A 20,275-nucleotide genomic window follows, 5' to 3' on the forward strand; every position below is an offset into this window, starting at 1 on the left:
TACTTCCGTTTGTGAGGACTGTTTTCTAAAACACTGTCCTTATACTCACTGTGCAGTTAAATACAATTGATTACCAGTGGAAGTAAAGTTCTGTCTTTGCAGGGTACACCAGTTCAAGGCAGCAAATTACGTCTTCCTGGGTACTTGTCAGGCAAAGGATTTCAGTCTGGTGAAGAGGGAACGTTGATCAGCGCTGCTGTACTGAAAGCTCGGACACAGACAATAGGTGGTGAGTAGAGAGCAACTCCGGTAGCTCTTCATCACTATTCATTATTTTTCCACAGAAAGTGTTTTGTTCCTGTTGTTTGGGGCAGACTTGTGTGAATCAAAGAGAATTAATGGAATAAAAACAATTTAGCCACTGTTGAAGGAAAAACACTGTTTTTATATGAAATTTTTAAATTGCAATAACCTTTTCAGGGCTTCTAAGGTTTGAATTCTAGTCTGTAGAAAATAAGGAATGAAGCATTTGAGACGTCACCCAGAGGTCACTGAAAGCCAGGAGTTCAGTTTACTGCTCCCTGCCATGTTGGCAGTCACTGAGGCCAAAGAGTCAAAATAAGGGAAGCTGCTTTGGGATGATGTGGGATGAGCACAATGGAAGTCTTGTGCTTTAGTGATTGTGATTCTTCTGCCATCACTGTGCACGTAGGTGGACAGCTATGCAGCGAGTTGAACACACTTCCATTAAAGGTTAAAGCCTTTGTAGCTTTTTAATGGAAACAGTGAAGAGTATTGATATACACCATTCTTTATTTAGCAAAGGTTTTTGGCTATCTTCCCTTGATTAGGTTGGCGTCTCAGGCTTTATATGGTTTCCTTATACACATTGTGTTAAGTCACCATAGATACTGAGTATACAAAATAACATTATGGAACCAGTACAGTAAAAAGAAAACGATAATTCACATTAGATCATTTATAACAGGTTTGCTACGTTGTCTCTTGTGCCAGGAGCAAACAAAGGATTACTGCTTCAAGATCAACATTAAGTCGCCGTTGGACGTACAACACAGTATTTAATCTAGTAAATGTACACATTAGCTTGTTAGCACTGCACTGTTTGCAGACAAATGTGTTTAATACCTCAAAGGTCACATCATAACTGTAAGAAATGATTGATAATCACCAAAAAGGGGCATTTAGAGGGCAGATAAAAGACTCTTGTCAATGTTTTAGATGTAACAGTTTCAGTTAAACTGCTGTGGAGCAACAGAGTGCTCAACTGAAACCAACTGCCAGTGGTAAAACACCTCGCTTCATTTTCTGCAGGTCATTAATTATTGTCCCTGATTTTATCTTTCTAGACTCGAGAAAAAATTCCAGCCGACCTGGAAGTAAAGCCGGGAGCAGAGGGAGCAGTCGCAGAGGAAGTGACGCTTCTGACTTTGACATCTCAGACATTCAGTCCGTGTGCTCAGACGTGTCCGAGACGGTCGGCGACTCAACCCGAGCGACGCCGCGCTCCGCTTCCCGTCAGCACGGAGGAAAACCCTCCAAGATCCCCACTCCTCAGAGAAGAACCACTCCCACGAGCAAACTGGCCAAGGGATCCAAGCGATAGTCAGTGGCCTTGAAAAACAAACAGCCCAGGAGCTAGTTGCACCCTAAACACGTAACGGACACTGGAGATATCTAACTTAAAAAAAAAAGACTGCAAATGTGTTGAGTGTTATTTAAACTGTTGCGAAGATGTAAAATATTCAGTTGAGAGGCAATATGGTTTAATATTATGTGAGAATGAAATGTCAATGGCCTTGTGTATTTGTTTTTAATGTATTTCATTTTCTGTGAAAAAATGTCAAATTGTTTTTATCGTATATTATTTTATTGATGCAAAACCTGTAGAGGTTTGACGGACACTAGAAAAAAACTGGGAATGACTACGCCGTACGGTTAACTAACATTTCTTAACACACTAATGAAGGGCAACACGCAGGATAGCGCTCTAAGAGTTACTGAATGTACTGTTATTTATGTTCGCTGATGTTTGGAGTAGATGGTGCATTATGGTACCATTTGAGGCACTGCAATTATCTATTTAAGTGCTATGATATACTGCCAACATGCATTTAAAGGGCAATGCAATATACTACAATAAACCCCAGTAAGCACTGCAGAAACCTTTGAAAAACACTATTTAAGGCAAGTAGCAGAAAAACCACGTAATCATGAAGCTTTTACGTCCTGTTTGTTTGTGAGCAGCTGCAGTCCCTTGTTTTGTTTGACCACAGCAGTGTGTGCATTGACCTTGCAGAGGTGCCACTCCATGTAGACATTCTCTTGTGCATCAATGTCAATGTATGGTTAATTTCGGTAGAGCTGAAATTGGTACTGTAACATTACTTTGTAATAAACCTGCTTGCAGAAAACCACCAGAGGCTGGTGGGGACCACAGAGTCGTCTCTGTTTTGCTCCTTTTAGCTCCCTTTGTCAACCACCCTAGCAAGCGTCACCTCCAGGGACGTCAGTGACGGTTCGGACTGAAACATCTCAACTATCACTATCATGATCACCAAAGGATGATTCCTACTTCTGTGGTCCTCTGACTTTTCCTCTAGCGCTACCATGAGGTTTACATTTTGTTTTTGTTGAAAAAACAAATACTGAAATATTTTTTTTGGCTTTTATTGCCTTTCAGAGAGCCACAAGTCAGAGCCGAACCGTTGACTGTAGGAGTCGAACCCATCGCGCTGCAGCATGGACTCCGCTACCAAGGAACCACCATTTGGGTGTTTTACTGAAATATCTCATCAACTACAGATATTCACGGTCCCTTGAGGATGAATCCTGATGGCTCTTCCTTTACTAGATAGATAGACAGATAGATAGACAGACAGACAGATAGATAGAGGCATTATTCTATTCGAGGCATCATCAGGTCAAAAGTGAAGTTTTCTTGGATACTTCTTTATGACCAAATACCTTAAAAACAAATAACATTCCCATCAGCCTGGTGTTAAGTGCTAATTAGTAAATGTTAGCCTGCTAATGAAGACAGTAAACATAATGCTAAACATCAGCATGTTGGCACTGTCATTGTTAGCATGCTGATGTTAGCACTTAGCTTGAGTACAGCCTCACTGAGCTGCTAGCGTGGCTATAAACTCTAGACTTGTTCTCATCTGTCTCTGTCTCCGTCTCCCATGTGTCTTTTCTTTCAGGCTGCTGAACTAAAGTCATTAAATGGCCTTCCAGGGTCACCACATTGCTTTATACAGGTTTAAGACAGTGGAAAGCGATGGATAAGTTACTGGACACATTAGATCAGTAGCTCTTGAATTAGTGACACTGGCTTTATGAATGAAAACACTTTTAAAGAGTTGTATCCATATATTGAAGCAGTTCCCTGCTGTCTGTAGCCGGGCTGCTCGATGCAGTGTGGTGGTTTAGATTGAAGGTGTTGTCTCCTCTGGATGGAATGTTTGCAGAGCTTCTTGTGTTTAGCTGTGACATACTACATCTTTCTCTCACTGAGACTCTGCGGAGGATAAAACACTGTCTTCAATGAACATACACTAAAACCTGTGTGACTGCTTTTTGAAGAAATTATAGACTAAGTTTGTACAAAAGGTACTTTTTTCTAACTGTGCAAGTCGATGTGTAAGGAGACGCAGTAAAATACATAAAACTTTTGTTGAGAGCTGCTTTAAACAAACTTTTGCTAAAGTATCCGCGTATTCTCCCACATTACTGTGATTTTTTGCTCTCAGTAGCTTCCACCTGCAGTAAGGTATGTTCACCTACATTTCCTTAATGTGATGACTCAGTTTGCTGGACTTGTACTGTAGGTGTAACTGACCTATGAGAAGACGTAGATCCCCTGGGGACCAAAGGTGGAGTGGAGCTCAGGGGTCAGGCTACTCTGAGACCCAGAGCATCTAGTTTGAATGATCCTACTGTTCAGCTCAAACACTGGCCCAGGGATGGCACTTTAGAGCGGGATATATCCTCACACTAGGAACTGGAACAGATCCATCTGCAGGAGCCCTGGGACTTTCTTTTTCAGGAATATGTGAGTAATGCTCTGTAATTTTCCTTTATTTGTAAAATACATTGCACGTAGGAAATTATAAACTAGGGTTTGTGTATGATATCTGGTTGCTTAGCGAATGGTTTGTAATTGTAATTAAATGTGTAATTGTGTCCACCAATGTGGTGAAATTTGTTTGCATAGATGTAGCAATTCAGTGGATACAACTTTTGATATTGTTTTTCTAGGAACATCATTGTATGATATAATATAATTATAAAACCATAGTAGTCACATTGCATAAAAGAATAATTATATAATATATATATATGATATCTGAAGGGACCTAAAAGGAACATTTTACCTCTTCCAGTTGGTTAGGCCCAGAAATCTAGCAGTTTCTTTTCTCACTCTTTCTAAATCTTTATGCTTTTATAAAATGTATGCATAGAAATGTATATTTTTTCTACAGATTTGAGTGACTGACTTCCATTTAACACCCTACTGCACATTCTACATAAAATCTGATTTACTGAATTACTGATTTATATAATTGCTGTACTACAGGCACTTATAGCCCCTGACTTCAAACAATTGAAAATGGCAGCCTACAAAGATATGCTGGTGTTTGCAGCACTCTTTGCCATCTACGGAATGACCCAGTGTCAAAAGTTGCCAAGTAAGTTTACATTTTTTCATACTTATTTAATGACTACAGCAAATTTCTCACTGCATATAAATAAAACACTGGATAATCACCTACTCAGTGGTTCTGTAGAGTTGTGTGAGGCTGGTCATACATGCTGTAAACTTATATCAAATATAATTGACAATAATCACATATTTCATATTAATTATCTGCTCTTACTATAGTTTTTTAAGTTCAACACTGTACTTCTGCACCTTGACCAGCAGATGTCAGTATTTGTCAGCTCATAGTTAATTGTTTGCCTCACAGCAGATGACCCAGTGTCATATTCCCTGCTATCAGTGCCTGTGTGGACACTAAGAGGTCAAAGAGGTCATCCTGGGGTTAAGCTATATACATGAATATTTGAATCCATACAAATGAGTCTCCCTCTTACCATGATGAATTATTTAGCACAGTGTTTTTTTCTATACAGTACAGCCTACAGTAAACCGTAGGCAGTAATGTATTTTTTTGACTTTACCAATAATCAAAGGGGGTAACTTGTTAACATGCCACAGCAGCAGGTGTCAGGATTTTCATTACTTAAGAGGTTTTGAGTTATTTTCAAGTTGAGTCATAAGATTTGTAATCAGGGTCCTTCACCAGCTTTCATCCATTTGTTTTAAGCTCACAGGAAACATCCCAGCTGTGCTGAAATCATTCAAACTGCAGCACAAAGCGTGTAGTGTTTAGAATTCAGTAGCCAAATCCACCTAAGAAAGAAAATAACAGCTTCTTCACGTTAATGAGTTTAATGAATTACCTCATTGTACCTGTGAAGAGATGGCATTATTAATGACAATGAGTAATGCAACCATAAAATAACCCCAGTGATATCAGATTTAGAAGCAGTCCAGCACCCTTGATGCTGAATCAGTCTGACGTCAAACTAAGCTCAGTGTTTTTGCTGCAAGGTTTTGATCTGCTGGAGGAGTTTCGTGTGCCTGAGTCGAGGGGAGTGAGGAGAGTGGACGGCTCTCAACCTGAAGCGGTGGCCTACCGTGTCAACCCCTCTATCCATCTACGGAAGACCATGAGGTACTAGACTGCCTGAGCGTAGTTATTCAGTGAAATTGGAAAATGATCAAAAAGTGGTTTTGGGAATCTCTCCTGGCTGCAGTGATATAGAAGAGTACTTCAAAGCGTGTCATTACACAGTGACATTACTGATGGGGGTTACAGTTGCAATAAAATGCACTTCAGATCACACACAACCACACCTCAACATGATTTGAAACTTTCACCCAGAGTGCAGCAGAACAATGCTGTTCAGTTTTAAGTTACTGAAAAGCAATTTTGCACCTGTAACCCCACCCAGCAATGATGTCACAAGGTCCTGGAGTACACCTGTACATCACTACAGCGATACAAGAAATGAGAATGTGCTTTTTTCAAATTGAAGCTTCAAATAATGGTAGTGTGTAATCAGAAGAGATGACACAGAGTCGCACAGAAATGTGTAATATATTAAGGTTGAATTTAAGTGTAACAATTAAGATGCTCTATTTCTACTTATTCATCTTCTTATAAAATAAATCCATATGTTCCTGCAAAAGCCGTTGATTGTTATTCTGTAAAGAAAGCTCTCCAAACCTTCCTCTCGTGCCACAGTGACGTGTATCCAGAAGGACTTCCGTCCGACTACTCCGTTATTGCAACATTTAAGGTGACCAAGGACACCGGCAAGAAATCCTGGGACCTGTGGCAGGTCAGTGACCCCAAGGGACGAGAGCAGGTCGGCCTGCGTTTCCAGGGTGATACGCGCTCTTTAGACTTCTTCTACACCAGCCCCCACGGGAGCCAGATGCTGAGGACCTTCCATGGTGTGGAAAAGTTGTTTGACGGAGAGTGGCACAAGTTGGCGCTGAGTGTGAAGGGCAGCCAGGTGAAGCTGCTGATAGACTGTGAAGAGGTCAGTGTGGAGTCCATTGACGAGCCGAGGCCAGTCATCCACCGAGGGTACACCTCCATTGTCAAGCGGGCTGCAGGAGATCGCTCTGTGTCTGTACGTTGACAGCTTGGATTTTTATGTATCCATAGTCATATTTCAACTCCCTTTGATTTGAACTTTAATTTCTCATATTGTCTCTCTCCAGGTGGACCTCCAGCAGATGCAGGTGTCATGTGACCCAGAGCAGGCTTATTCAGAGGGCTGCTGTGAGCTCTCCAGTGTGGTGAGTCAGCTCCTAATCAACATGGTTTCCCTCCCTCTGTTAGAGATGTGTATGTAGGTTTAAAACCGTATCACCTTTCTGTCATGGCAGTGTGGAGGGTATGCAGAGATCGGTCTAACAGCTGGAAGAGCATCTTGCAAATGTTTGCATGGACAGCCTGGCCCTCAGGGACCTCCAGGGCCAAAGGTGAATGTACCTGTACAGTGAAAACTGGAGCATACTGATAAGATAAGTTGAATCTGTATTGACATATAATTTAATTCTTCTGCAGGGTCACAGAGGTCTTCCAGGCAAAGACGGAGATCCAGGAAGACAAGGAAACTGGGTAAATAAATGTGCATTATGTCTCTCAGTGCCTTATCTTGCGCTCGATGAATAGTTGTTCTGGTGTTTACTTGAGGTATTCTAAGCATTAGCGGCATCCCCTTCTTCTTGCAGCACAATAAAGAGTTAAACTGAATTGTAGTCAAGTGACATTGTAAAAACTTCCACTCGTGAGACAGTAGTGAAGCTGTGGAAAATGGCAATCGAAGTACAACTGAGACGCGACAGGATGGAAACAGATCTGGAAGCAGAAGCGCTTAGCGATAGTAAACATAGGGGCTCCTTTCATACTCATGTCCGCTTGCTACAGATTTAGGAGGAAGCCAAGATAAACATGAACCAATACGGATGTGATAATAAATTTGTTTTTGTCGTTCTGAAATAGCCATTTGCATCCTAAAACACAGGCCCTTCTGGTTTAGAATACAGGATTTAACTCATACTGGCAAGTGATCACAGGATTTCTAATGGTTTTACTTTTCCATTTGGAAGAAACTGAGCCAAATGTAATGAATCCCACACACACAGGAAAACCAAGCAGTTGAGCAATAGCCATACCCTTCAAGTGTCTGGTAATGAGTGGCATTAGTGTGCTTCACTATTGTGTGAAATTTCTCAGATGTGGATAAGGCTAATGAATTCACTGTAGGAAGGACACATTGTGAAACAAAGGGAAAGGTTTGTGAAAATTATAATGAACAAAGTATTCTGCTGCAGAAACCAGTACATGCATCAGTGAATGAACAAATACACTCACATTTGTATCCTTCAGGGAGCCGCAGACGTGATTATTTCCACTTTAAATTTATGACTTGTTAATCTCTTTGATGCTTAGCAGTCAGTTATGTTGGAGCAGATCTGAGAGTCTTTTAAAAACAGTCATGTGTTTAAAGAAAGAGGATTTTTTTTTATATACGCATGTGATGGTTTGGCATTTAACATGCCCTTTGCACTCAAGGAAATCCCCCATGCTGCTTGAGCAAGCACATGCACGCCTGTAGGCCCACGTACAGTTAGAGCACATTTCCAGAGCTGTACATGCTACATATTGATGTCCTGAGTTGCAGCTGTAGCTCATCTGGAGTAAACATCTGTCTTGTGTAACTCGTTAGAGTTTTGACCTCCTGCCAGCTTGTGAATCACAGAGCCCCAACATGTTTATCTCCTCCCCTGCTGGCATCCAAGGAGGGCATTTCCTGGCACAGATATATGAACTGTCCATCTCAGGTGGTGGGTGGTCCTTTGCTCGTCGGAGATATACCGCCTTAGAAGCGTTGTAAAGTTCACGGTCATGCCTCTCGCCGTACTGTCGGCCATCTCTGAGGTTAACCTCTGCCCAGCTGACTCTGCGTAAAAACAGCGTTAGGTGAGATGGTCAAATAAACTGACAACACAAAGGCATCCTGGCCTTGTTTAATCTGTTTGTTGACTCAGTGAAATAGAGCCAAGTGGAAAACACCTTTTTCCCTCTACTACTAAGCATCACACACTATTGATCCATTCTGCTGTATTTATGACCAATATTTCCTAAATCCTTCTGAATATGCTTGTGTATATTTTCCACTAATGTGACATTTACAGCATGATATCTTTTTATAGTTAATTACCCTTATTTTATCATATGGGTATTACCGCTAACGTTAAAGGAAAAGTTTGACGGTTTGGGAAACAGTCACTCACTTTACTGCCAAGAGTTAGATGAGATGATCGATACTGTCACATCCGTGCAGTAAATATGGAACTACAGCCAGGAAACGGTTAGCTTAGCATAAAGACTGGAACCGGAGGGAAACAGCTAGCCTGGCTCTGTCCAAAGTTCAAAAATAGCACCTCTAAAGCTCTTTAAAACTCACTTAGTCACCATGTATAACCCACAAATTGTGGTCTTGTACAGATTAAAGATATACACGAGTTAGGGTTATATTTGGATAGAGCTAATATAGCTGTGTCCCATTTTTTCCCCCAGTCTTTGTCTCCTGGGAAATATATTTTGGGAAATATGTTTTGGGAAATATGTTTTCTCACTGCCTGAAAGTTAGATAAGAAGACTGATACCACTTTCATATCTGGCCGTTAATATGCAATTACAGCAAGCAGCAGGTTAGCTTAACTACCAAAGACTGGAAAGGGAAAACAGCTAGTCTGGCTCCATCCAAAGTTAGCGCAGCTCTTCTTTGTCCACTTAGGAATATTGGGACAAGCTGTAAAGCTCACTGATTAACACGTCTCTTAATGCTAAGTTAAGCTAACCTTTCCTGGCCTGAGCTTTGTATTTACCATACAAGCATGAGAGTGCAGGAAGTGTATTTCTCAAAAAGTTGAAACATTCCTTTAAACATCTCTCTTTATTCTGAGGGAGCAAATGCTGTCATGTTTTAACTATTTCTCCGTCTGATGCATCCAGGGAGTTTAATCTCTCAGAAGTCATTAGTGACTGAGTGGAAAGTCCAACATTCACATTTTACACTATTTCTCAAGCTGGTCCGATCACAAACAAATGGCTACAGACTTGCTTGTGATTAAGTCAAACTTCTCTTGCAGGGGATCAGGGGAAACACAGGAGACTACGGTAACATTGGCGAGACAGGCCCAAAGGTAAGATCTGCCTTAATAAACTCCCCTATCAGTGTTAAACTTCAGTTTGGCTCTTTCACAAAACGCATTAATGAAACCTCACACACACATCCTCAGGGTGAAGAAGGAATCAAAGGCGAGAAAGGAATGAGAGGACTCTGGGGCCAAGTGGTAATTTATCGCACTCAGCTTTATTATCTTTTTTTTTTTTTTTTACCTGAAATGTTACTAATCCTAATTAATGACATGTTATGTTGTGTTAACAGGGAGACAGAGGTCCTAAAGGGCTGAAAGGATTAAAAGGGGCAGGAGGCTTCAAGGTAAAATCTTCCATTTGGTTCAGGATTTAAAGGTCCAGTGTGTAGGATTTTGTGGCATCTAGCAGTGGGGTTACAGATTGCAACCCACTGAATACCGCCCCCCTCACCCCTTCCCTTTCCAAGCGTGTAAGAGAATCTACAGTGGCCTTCAGGTAACATTTAAGGCCCTATGTAGAGCCGGTGTTTGGTTGTCCATTCTGGGATAAACATGGCGGCTCATCCTGATGGGTGCTGTAGACGTAAAGCTGCTTCATCTGTAGATAAAAACGTCTCATTATAAGGTGAAAACACAACAATTCTTATTTCCAGGTTATTATACACTTATGAAAACATACCTATGAATATTATACTCCATTTCTGCCAATTGATCCTCCTAAATGTTACACACTGGCTATCTGTTTAATTAGAAAATAGGCAACCAGCCAATAAAGTTATAGACTTTCCACTGGAGCTTTTTTGTTACAGTTGTATAACTTTATATCCAGATCCAGAGGATTTATTGTTGGCATTTTGACTGTAATTAAAGGGAGTTCGTGGGCCACCTGGAGACATCGGAGAGACTGGGAAACTAGGAGAAGTTGTAAGTTAACCTTTCACGCACAGCGGTAAGCCCTTTTGCAAGTCATTATGTAATTACCGTATTACTAACATCTTGGCCTCCTTGAAGGGTGCTAAAGGTGAAAAAGGATATGAAGGGATTCCCGGGTTTCAAGGAGTTAAGGTATTCATTTTTCCTCCTTTCTTTATCTCCTTTTTAAATCTTGATATTGTGATTTGATTCCATCATGCTTTTATTTTCAGGGAGAAGAAGGGACCACTGGTAAACCAGGGCGTGCTGGGCCCAGAGGAAAGCAGGTGGGTTGTTGTGGGAGTCCCTGTTCCATAATCCATAATATTGCACTCTTAATTCTTTGTCCGCTACCTTCAAAATCCTCTCATGTGACCGTGGAGAGCCAGTAAATCATTTTTAATGTGGTAAAACACTGGAATAGAGCTATGTTTTTGGCTTATGTGCTGTCTCCATAAACAACATTAGTTCATGTGGCTGGATTTTGGCTGAGATCTGAGGGCCTGAACTATATCAACATAAGCTGATGAGTCATTGAAAGAAGAGGCTCGACCACAACGATAACCTACTCTATTGTATATGAAGGAAGGCTCCTGGGTTCATGTTGCGTACTGAATGAAATCTGTTATGTGCTGTACAGTATAATCTAAAATCTTATGTCGCTTCAAATTATGATTTCACAGGGTATTGTGGGAGATCCCGGAGAGACGGGAGCTTCTGGAGAAAAGGGGAAGCCCGTATGTATCACAAATGAATCACAGTGACATGATTTTTATTAATTTATATGTCTTTTTTGTTTGATTTTATTTATACCCTTATATGAACATCGCACATAGTTTTATAATTTTTTAATTTTAATGGATGTTTTTTGTCTGAACTTGTGAAAACTAGGGAATCCAAGGACCTGTGGGCAGAGGTGGCTCCATCGGACCGAAGGTGATCCACTGCTGACACACCCAGCGCCTCACAGCTGACAGCTCACTTACACTGCGAATATAATTTGTCTGTTTTATAATAATGATAGCGTTTCCTTAGGGCATAATTGGAGATCCGGGCTTACCAGGCAGAGATGGTGATCTAGGAATAGAGGTATTATATTCTGCTGACAATATCTTAATGAGGAATTTAAGAAGCAGTAAACTGTTGTTATTGTGTAAGTGTCATCTCTTCCTCACAGGCTTATCAAGGACCACAGGGTCTCAGTGGAAAACTCGGGCGAAGTGGAGCAAAGGTAACTCGTTGATCTTGCTTGGTTTTTTAAATAACATGCAATTGAGTTGATTTTGGTCGATTAATTATGTTGTGCTTCGTGTCTTTTACAGGGGGAGAAAGGCACCCTTGGGTCACCAGGAGAAATGGGTCTCCAAGGCCGAACTGTAAGTAACTTTTTCAGTCACTGAAGACAAGCACATAATACATTTTGTATGTAAAGTATTTTGCCATCTTAAAGGAAAACGACAAAGATTAAAGCAGTCCCTTAGGTTGGTTTAATAAATGTTTTATTCTCGAGGGCCCAAGAGGTTACAAGGGTTCTGCAGGAAAGCCAGGAAGACCTGGATTTATCGGCCCACCGGGACCTACTGTAAGTCCTCCAGATGAATTTTCTAAACTCTTCCAAAGACTAGTTCATTTTCTTCAAGCCATTAAACCATGTCATCTCTTCACAGGGACACGTGGGTGTGCCTGGAAAACCAGGGTCCAAGGTAATACATCCTCATCCATTACCCATTAGAAACAAAAGCTGACTGCAAAATCACCATTTAATGCCACAATTCTAAATATTAAATATTTATGATATACTGGTTCACAAACTAAATGCAGTCATGCGAGGTTCTGTTACGCAACCAGCTTTTACAAAGTAACATTTAGTATTTTTTTTTTGAGGTCACAGTTAAAGTGACATCATGTAAGATTTGGTATCTGTTGCAATTTAGATTTTTGGATTTGAATACCACTGTTATAAATATGGACAGCTGTACAACTGCATTTGTTATAATTACATTACTGATGATGAAAAACTGTCGACCATCACTCCCCCGGTGCTCTGAACACCCAGTCCTGGGCTGTCCATCAAGAAACTCACAGAGACTTGAAGCAGAGGACATCAGAGGGAAAAACATAAAACATAAAATATGATCCAGTTTCCCTGAAATCAGTAGTTGGTGGTATGTGACTTTGTGCTGTAAAGTGTTACGCACTTTTTCGGACCTGGAGCCAAAAGACACACAGTGTAACAACAGGCGTAAAGTGGGAATGACTGAATCACCATTCACCCTGTAACAACTCAGTATAGCATCAAAATGACTCTGAAGCTGTTATTTTAAGATACAAAGTTACATATTGTCACTTTAAATATAAATAAAGGTTAAACGAGATATTAGGCAATCTGCCTACCTAGATCCAAATCAGAAAACCTCTGCACAGCAGTATTATGCAGTCGGAGGCTGGTCAAGAAAATAGAAAAGGATCATGGAAAAAATTTACAAAAGCACAGACATTCAAAGGCGGTGAATACTAGGTGCTGGACCAAAGTACAGGAAAAATAGCCACCATGTGGTATACCAATAAATGTCTCGGGGCACAAGCCCCTCTTCAGATGGTTTAAAAGTTTGTGCCCAAAACGTCCGATGGTGGTATACTAATAAATGTTCATGGGAGCATTATACAATGTGCAGACTCTATTTTTTTGTTTTGGAATAGAAAAGAATCAACAATTAAGGCGGGGCATGCTGTACACACAGTGGGTGGGAAGCCCCTTTTTCATTTTAAATTAAATTTGATCTTATTTGAACATGTCCTCCACCACAGTAAAACACACATAAACCGGGAAACATAAAGTCACATTCAAAAGCTCTACTGTGGCCTGACTGAAACCCTAAAATTACTTTAAGCGCCACTGCGTTGATTTTGATGATCGCTATCTATTCATCGAGCAGAACACTGTGCAATTCTCATATATCAAATAATTGTAAGCTTCTGTACACTGTTTATTTTTCATTTGCCTTGTACAGGGTGATACAGGAATCCAGGGAATCCAAGGAGTTAAAGGTGCACAGGTACAGCCTTAAATATTTCATCCTCTCTGCTCATCTCTGCTCATCATTACATCCTCTTCATTTTTTTTTCATAACATGACTTTGCTCTTTTTTAAAGGGGGAACAAGGAGTTAAAGGCCCAAAGGGAAAGGTGAGCAGTGATTCTCTTTCTTTTTTTTTGAAGTGGTGGCATCACTAACACTCATAATTATAATTATTAGGTATGAGCTAAGTGAACTGGGAGATAATTTCCTTTAAATGGCAGTTAGGGAGCACGAATAGATACACAGACCACTGATCACCGTCAATCCCATCGTCTGATTTAATTAAGATAAATCACAAGGTGGCGGCTGTGATGAGTTGGGTTACTGAAAAGAGCAGTGTTGGAGGTGTATTGGTAAAAACATGCTACAGTCATCACGGTCTCTGATTGCAAACTGAATAGTCTAAAAAATATAATATGAATCCATCAAATAACATTCCAAACATATTTAAAGCATCTGTTGATGCGATGAGGACAGTAACACCCACAACTGCACCAAAATGAATATTGCACATTTCCCGGGTATTGTCTTACAGAAAATGTATTCCTTCCATTATACTTTCATTGCAAGTTTTGTGCATTCACACGTTTGAATGCTGGTCACTTTTAAAATAAATAAATAAATAAAATGTACTTGCATTTTGTATGTGTACTAATACTGAATGTATTTACCTCTGAGATTCTGTTTCTTGCTAGTTTGCTTTACTGTCTGCATGACTGTTTATTATTACCAAATTAAGCTGTCACTGCTTTCCATAAACTTTGTGTCCATGTAAAAATTATATCTCATTGTATGGCTCTGTCCTAAATCCAGTCTTGCTGCTGTTGTTAACCTGCTCTGTAGGTTGGAGACAGGGGTGAGCAGGGTCCTCAGGGAGGACGGGGGAAGCGCGGACCAGGAGGCCCACCTGGACGCTCAGGTCCTGTTGGAGTCAAGGGGGTTCGAGGTGAAGGAGGACCAGATGGCTTTCAGGGGCCCCCAGGCCCACCAGTAAGTAAAATACAAGCCTCTAAAAAAGTGTGATGAAAAGCACCGCTCTTCAGTCTCTACTGTAATTGGCACTTCATCTATCTGTGAATGATGACACAGAAACAGCAGAGTAATCATTTGCAGTTACACTGACTGGCACACACAAAGTGTTTGTTAACAACTTTGGTGTCAGGAACATGTTTAAACAGTTTCACATTAGCCTGTAGTTAGTAGCGACTCACAGCAAGGGTTTCATTTAGTGCGGCTATAAATCCATAATGAGCCTCAGGAAATATTAATGGTTTCATTTGTTCGTTTGTTTCCTCTGAGAGGCAGCCATGGCTTCAGCATGTCCTGTCCTGTAATATTCCACATTACATGTGCCACAGTTGGGTCCCTTCCAGTGATGGATGTGGTCATAATTTGTTACACAGGGTCCGACCCTCCCCGCTCAACACGTGATCGAGGTTTGTCAGAAAGTGGTCCTGGAGCAGATGTCCATGTTTGCCAACTCCGTGAAGAGGACGTGCGCTGCAGTTTGTCCTCTCTACGGGGACGTGCCCATGGGTGCCCCTGGTCCCGCCGGACAGAAAGGACCCCCCGGACCTCCTGTGAGTTTTACAGTTTGGGTGTTCTGCACAGACACTACAAAATCACTGCTTTAGGTCTCACCTCACCTCCTGTAGACCCTTAGCTGAGACCCACTGGTGGCGTGCAGCACATTCTCCATACATTGTTCATTTTTGTCTTCCTGCCTGAGTAAAATGCAAACACATTGTGAGGGTCTGGACTGGACTAAGAGAGCTGAAGTATTTGGCAGAAAAGCTTGGAATGAAAACATTACGATTTTCCACGTCTCCATGAGGACAAATAAGGAGTCACAGACTAGACACTTGGTCTGTGCTGAATGGTTTTTGGAGAGTATCAAGGCTGTCCTTGGATTGGAAAGCCTTTTCCACATTATTCTACAGTGTAGAACCGATTCATGTTCCACAACTTCTTTAATCACAGTGACTCTCAGGCTGATAAATGCTCTTGAAGCCATGACTATATAAAAATATTCCACTATATTAGATTATGGCCAGTAAGCCTCATGTTGTGGTGTTTAATGCCAAACCAAGAACAGTAATGTACCAGTACTGTACAATGTTTTCCCAACAAAGTACTGAATGATCAGCCAAATAAATCTTTTCAGTTTTTTGTGTGCGGAATTGGTCAGAGGTGAATGGAACCTTAATTCATGACTTGACCTAAGAGGAAAAAAAACATTGCATGGTTTGTACTGAAAACACACAAAAGATTAACGATGTATTTTCCTATTGATTATGTTGTCAGGGTGACCCTGGTTATGATGGTGTTGATGGAGAAGTGGGCCTGCAGGGATTCTACGGAGAAGTCGGAGATCTGGGCCGCCAAGGAGAAACAGGTGCGAAAAACAAACCTGACAGTTTATATTTATGAATATGAAGAACACCAAATCTATAATTCATCAGTGCTTGTTTTAGGACAAATCAACGGTGGAAAAAATGATTCACATCCTGAAAACTATACAAATCGATTTTTTTGGGCCACTTAGGGACAGGACAACAAGCTGTAAACACATATCATCACTTGACATGTTAGCGAACATCTTATTTTTACAACCAGAAGACACTGAACAACATTGCTATTCATTTGGGGGTTGTGTTTCTGGATACCTGATAAGGAACTTCATTTTATCTATTGTTAACACAGTATATATTGACTGAAGGGGCTTTATTAGCAATACAGCCAGTACTCCATTACAAGTAAAAGTCCTGCATTCAAAATTTTACTTAAAGAAGCACACCACAGATTTTATACATCATGATCAATTTACTTACTTACTTTTATGGGGAGTATTGTGAAAATAGTTGTATAATGTGTTCTGTGGCCCTTTGACATCAGGGGTTGTCTCGGCCTGTGCTTGGTTATTACAAGTTTTTAACAGAAAGCCTACATTACAAAGTGGAGGGCATGGAGTTTGAAAAGATACACGAGGGTGCTATCAAGTTGCATTATGGGAAGCATGGAGTACAGATAGTGGGGACTGAAAGATATCAGCATGCATATTTAACAATTCTTTCTATTAGCTGTCAAATAAATATAGTGATAGTACAGTCTTTCAATCTGAAACTAAAGTAGCATAAAAATGGAAATACTCATGTCAAAATTGGCCTTAAGTACAGTATTTGAATAAATGTACCTCGATTCTTTCCATCAGTGGAAAGAACACACTTACTACCTTTCATCACGAACAGCACTGTATGAAGCTGCTGAATCAAACACTGTACAGCGCCGCCGCTGTAGGTTAATACATATATTCTCTGCTCTAATTTATGGTTAGAGGCCTGAGCATGATGTCACACTCCTGCTACATTCACGTGCCAAACCAATGAAATCGTAGAATATTTACAAGGTGTTTTCAACATTTATTTAACAATGATCTCAGTAACACATATGGTCTTTAATCAACATGAACGGCATGTTCTTGAGTCCTCTCACTCCTGCGGGAATAGCGTTTTGGCTTGTCTGCTGTCATTCCTATTGAGACCAGTGTCTGCGTCTGTGTGTGTCTGGCTTGCAGGTGACAGAGGAGAGCAAGGTGATAAAGGAGCCAAGGGTTACGGTCTACCTGGCTACACTGGAGACCAAGGACCAAAGGGTAAATTCATATTCCAATACTTAATGTTGTTTGATAATTTGGTAAAATGAGGCATTAATCAATGTCATCTGGGTCCGTGGATCATTCTCCAAACTATACGCAGCTGAGTCTGTCCTTTAGTTCCCAAAAAAGGAGGAGGAGAGATGTGTTACTGTAAGAAGAGTGTGTAATTTTTCCAAAAAGAAAAGGATTTTCTCTGTAAATGCTCTGTTCATGGAATCTGTGAAAACCGTCTTACTCAGCTCAACTCAGTAGACTGGGAGCCCTGAAGACTAAACAACATTTTTGCTTCAATCACAGGTCAGCGTGGACGTCCCGGCAGAGCATTTAACGGCCAGCCAGGGAAGCAGGGTGAGAGGGGACATACAGGCCGACCTGGACTCAGGGGCCACGCAGGTCTCAGAGGACCTCCCGGTGTTTGTATCACCTCTGGGTGTGCCCAGCTGAACTCCACCAATGGTACACCTCAGCCAGCACCGCGGAGGAGGAATCGCCTGTAGAGTGAAAAAAAAAAACAGTGAATCAAATATAGAGCTTAAAGGAGGAAAACATGGTGGATTGTTTTTGTTAATAAGTGTTTGTTCAGATAAATTGAACTTCTAATGTAAATATGCATCCCAACTGAAACTGGGAACAGTTTGAGCTACAAGGTTACCAAAGACAACAACAACTACGTGATTTGAAGGAGAGTGGTAACAAAATATATTTGTATAAAAAAGACCGTCTTCATTTGATAGTTTTATTTAAACTGATTTCACAAGTCTGAGTTGTCTTTAAACATCTGTTCTTTATAATAAAATGCAAAAAATTATATTGTTTTTTTAGACTATTGTGTGAAAGCCTGATTCAGGTTCATGATCACAGCTATATCTGTCATGGAATTTGAGAGCTAGTGTCATTAGTAAAAAACTAAAACATAATAATATAAAATACATATATATAGTTTATGTACCCCATATTCATAGTATTTAAAACTCAGCTTAGATTTGTCTTTCTTTCTTTATGTATATTTCCCATCTATTGTCTGTAGCTGTTGTGTAAAAAAGTACAGATTTCATGACTCTTAAGTATGTTTTACTTACAGCTTTGGTGCCTTATAGAAAAAGACACTTTGGCAGACAGCGATGCATCCTACTTTTAAACAGTGAGGCGATTTTAGTGTAGCAGTCACATTCTGTATTGCAGTATCACATGATGCATACATGCCTAAAAAGACCCCGAAATGACTCGTATTGGGTATTATCAGAATTAAATCCATTTGATACAATAAAATTTGAAAAAGTCTAGAAGAGCCGTGTCAATAAGGTTTTTTTTTTCTTGACATTCACTTTTTTAAGTTAGCAAGTCAGTTGGCTGGCTCATGCGCATGCTTTCATAAAAGGTTGAAAAATGTGTTTGGTGTATTTTTGAGAAAGCAACTTTTAGTGGAATTAAAGATCCAGTGTGTGACATTTAGATGGTTATATTGGCAGAAATTAAATATAATATTCATAGGTATGTTTTCATTAGTGTACAATCACCTGAACATAAGAATTGTTATGTTTTTGTTAGCTTACCATGAGCTGTTTTTATCCACTATCTCTCACTCTCATTGTGTCAGTCTTCAGTTAGTTGTAATCTGCAACTCACAGCTAGATGCCACTAAATCCTACACACTGGTCCTTTAATGGGGTGTTATCTTGGAACATAATGTCAAGTTTTCTTAAAACATTCATGTTTTTCCCCCTTTAACGGCACTGTAGTACCCAGTATTGGCCCCCGATACACACATTTTGAGAATAGAATCAAGTAATGTGCCTTTAAGCCTTCATATAATTCATAAACTGGAATTATCTGCATTTCCCCAAGTGGAAGGTTTGGAAATTCTGGTTAAAATTTTACTGTAAATCTCAAATCTTAATTATGTTTCATTGGACTACAGAGACTATGCATGAGTTTAGCTGTCAGAAAACAGAAAACTTAATGGCCTACAACCTTTGTGTACTCTTTTTTTAGCAGTTGTTGTAGTGATGAGAACAAACAGTGACACAAACAGCAACGTTTCCCACATGGTGGCTCGGCAGATATTGTTGTAGCACCGTTGCTTCACAGCAACACAGAGCTGGTTTGATTCCTGGCCTGTGTGGACTTTCCAGACGAAAAACCTGCTGGTCAAGTGGAATGGAGACTCTAAATGACTTGAGGGTATGAGGTGTCTGTCCGTTTGTCTTAGCAATGGACCGACACTCTGTCTGGGGCATTTCCCTGCTTTGTGATCAGAATATGCTGGGAAAGGCTCCAGCAATCCTGCAGCCCAGAAAGGACTTAATGAGTTGAGAAAGATAATGATTGTTTTCCACAGCTCAAATCTAAAGGGAGGAACACTTCTAAAGGGGAGAAATTCACAGGGGACTCTGCGTGTGGCTCTTCTCAGTGTCTTTCCTGGCTCACGTTTGTTTCCTCCTGAGAAGCCCATCGACTGTAGATCGTCATTCTCCACCCACTCTGCGACTGCAGCATCATGTGTGCCATGCTGCTCTGGATGCTGTGGCCACCTCTGTCATGGAAACTATTACTAATCCACGATTATCCTCTGAATTTTCTTTCTGGGCTCAACCACTTGCTTCAGACATGCTCACTATTTATCTCTGTGGCAAACCATCATCATCATGATAAATACGACTTAATGCATGTGAGCTGATTAAAACGACCCAGTACGGTTGCGCTTCAAAGTGATGGCACAGAATCAGAGGTTATTAGAGAGAGGTTTTATGTTGTCCTCGGGCAGTTATTGAAAAAGTAAGTTTCAGAGCATTTGCCAGACACTGTAAATGTTAGTTGATGTAAGTAATATGTGGTATTGTGTTTTGTAGAAGTGAAAGTGAGCAGAGCGCTGATGCTGTTAGGTCCAACTGTAGATTTCATTAAGTGTCCTGACAAC

The 20,275-nt window shown here is 40.6% G+C and overlaps 2 protein-coding genes across 19 annotated transcripts in view; both read left to right on the plus strand.

Moving 5' to 3' along the window:
- dst (dystonin) overlaps positions 1–2,397 on the plus strand; it is a 104,436-nt gene extending 102,039 nt beyond the window's left edge. For all 18 annotated transcript variants that reach the window (XM_051416575.1, XM_051416579.1, XM_051416576.1 and 15 more), the window contains 2 exons: positions 103–229; positions 1,308–2,397. In XM_051416575.1, the coding sequence (XP_051272535.1) occupies positions 103–229; positions 1,308–1,564 (384 nt within the window). In that variant the 3' untranslated portion in view covers positions 1,565–2,397. The remainder of the gene's footprint in view (positions 1–102; positions 230–1,307) is intronic.
- A 1,181-nt stretch (positions 2,398–3,578) lies between these two features.
- Positions 3,579–18,644, plus strand: zmp:0000000760 (collagen alpha-1(IX) chain). The gene is made up of 27 exons (XM_051416996.1): positions 3,579–4,015; positions 4,541–4,652; positions 5,579–5,702; positions 6,276–6,669; positions 6,761–6,838; positions 6,929–7,024; positions 7,110–7,163; positions 9,704–9,757; positions 9,854–9,907; positions 10,003–10,056; positions 10,583–10,636; positions 10,724–10,777; positions 10,858–10,911; positions 11,308–11,361; positions 11,516–11,560; positions 11,660–11,713; positions 11,802–11,855; positions 11,947–12,000; positions 12,135–12,206; positions 12,292–12,327; positions 13,636–13,680; positions 13,778–13,810; positions 14,547–14,693; positions 15,107–15,283; positions 16,008–16,098; positions 17,278–17,355; positions 17,656–18,644. The coding sequence occupies exons 2-27, from the start codon at positions 4,574–4,576 to the stop codon at positions 17,853–17,855; spliced, it is 2,289 nt and encodes a 762-aa protein (XP_051272956.1). The 5' UTR covers positions 3,579–4,015; positions 4,541–4,573; the 3' UTR covers positions 17,856–18,644.
- The last annotated feature ends 1,631 nt before the right edge of the window (positions 18,645–20,275 follow it).

The sequence above is a fragment of the Dicentrarchus labrax genome, unplaced genomic scaffold (genome assembly GCF_905237075.1).
Source record: "Dicentrarchus labrax unplaced genomic scaffold, dlabrax2021, whole genome shotgun sequence".
NCBI lineage: Eukaryota > Metazoa > Chordata > Actinopteri > Moronidae > Dicentrarchus > Dicentrarchus labrax.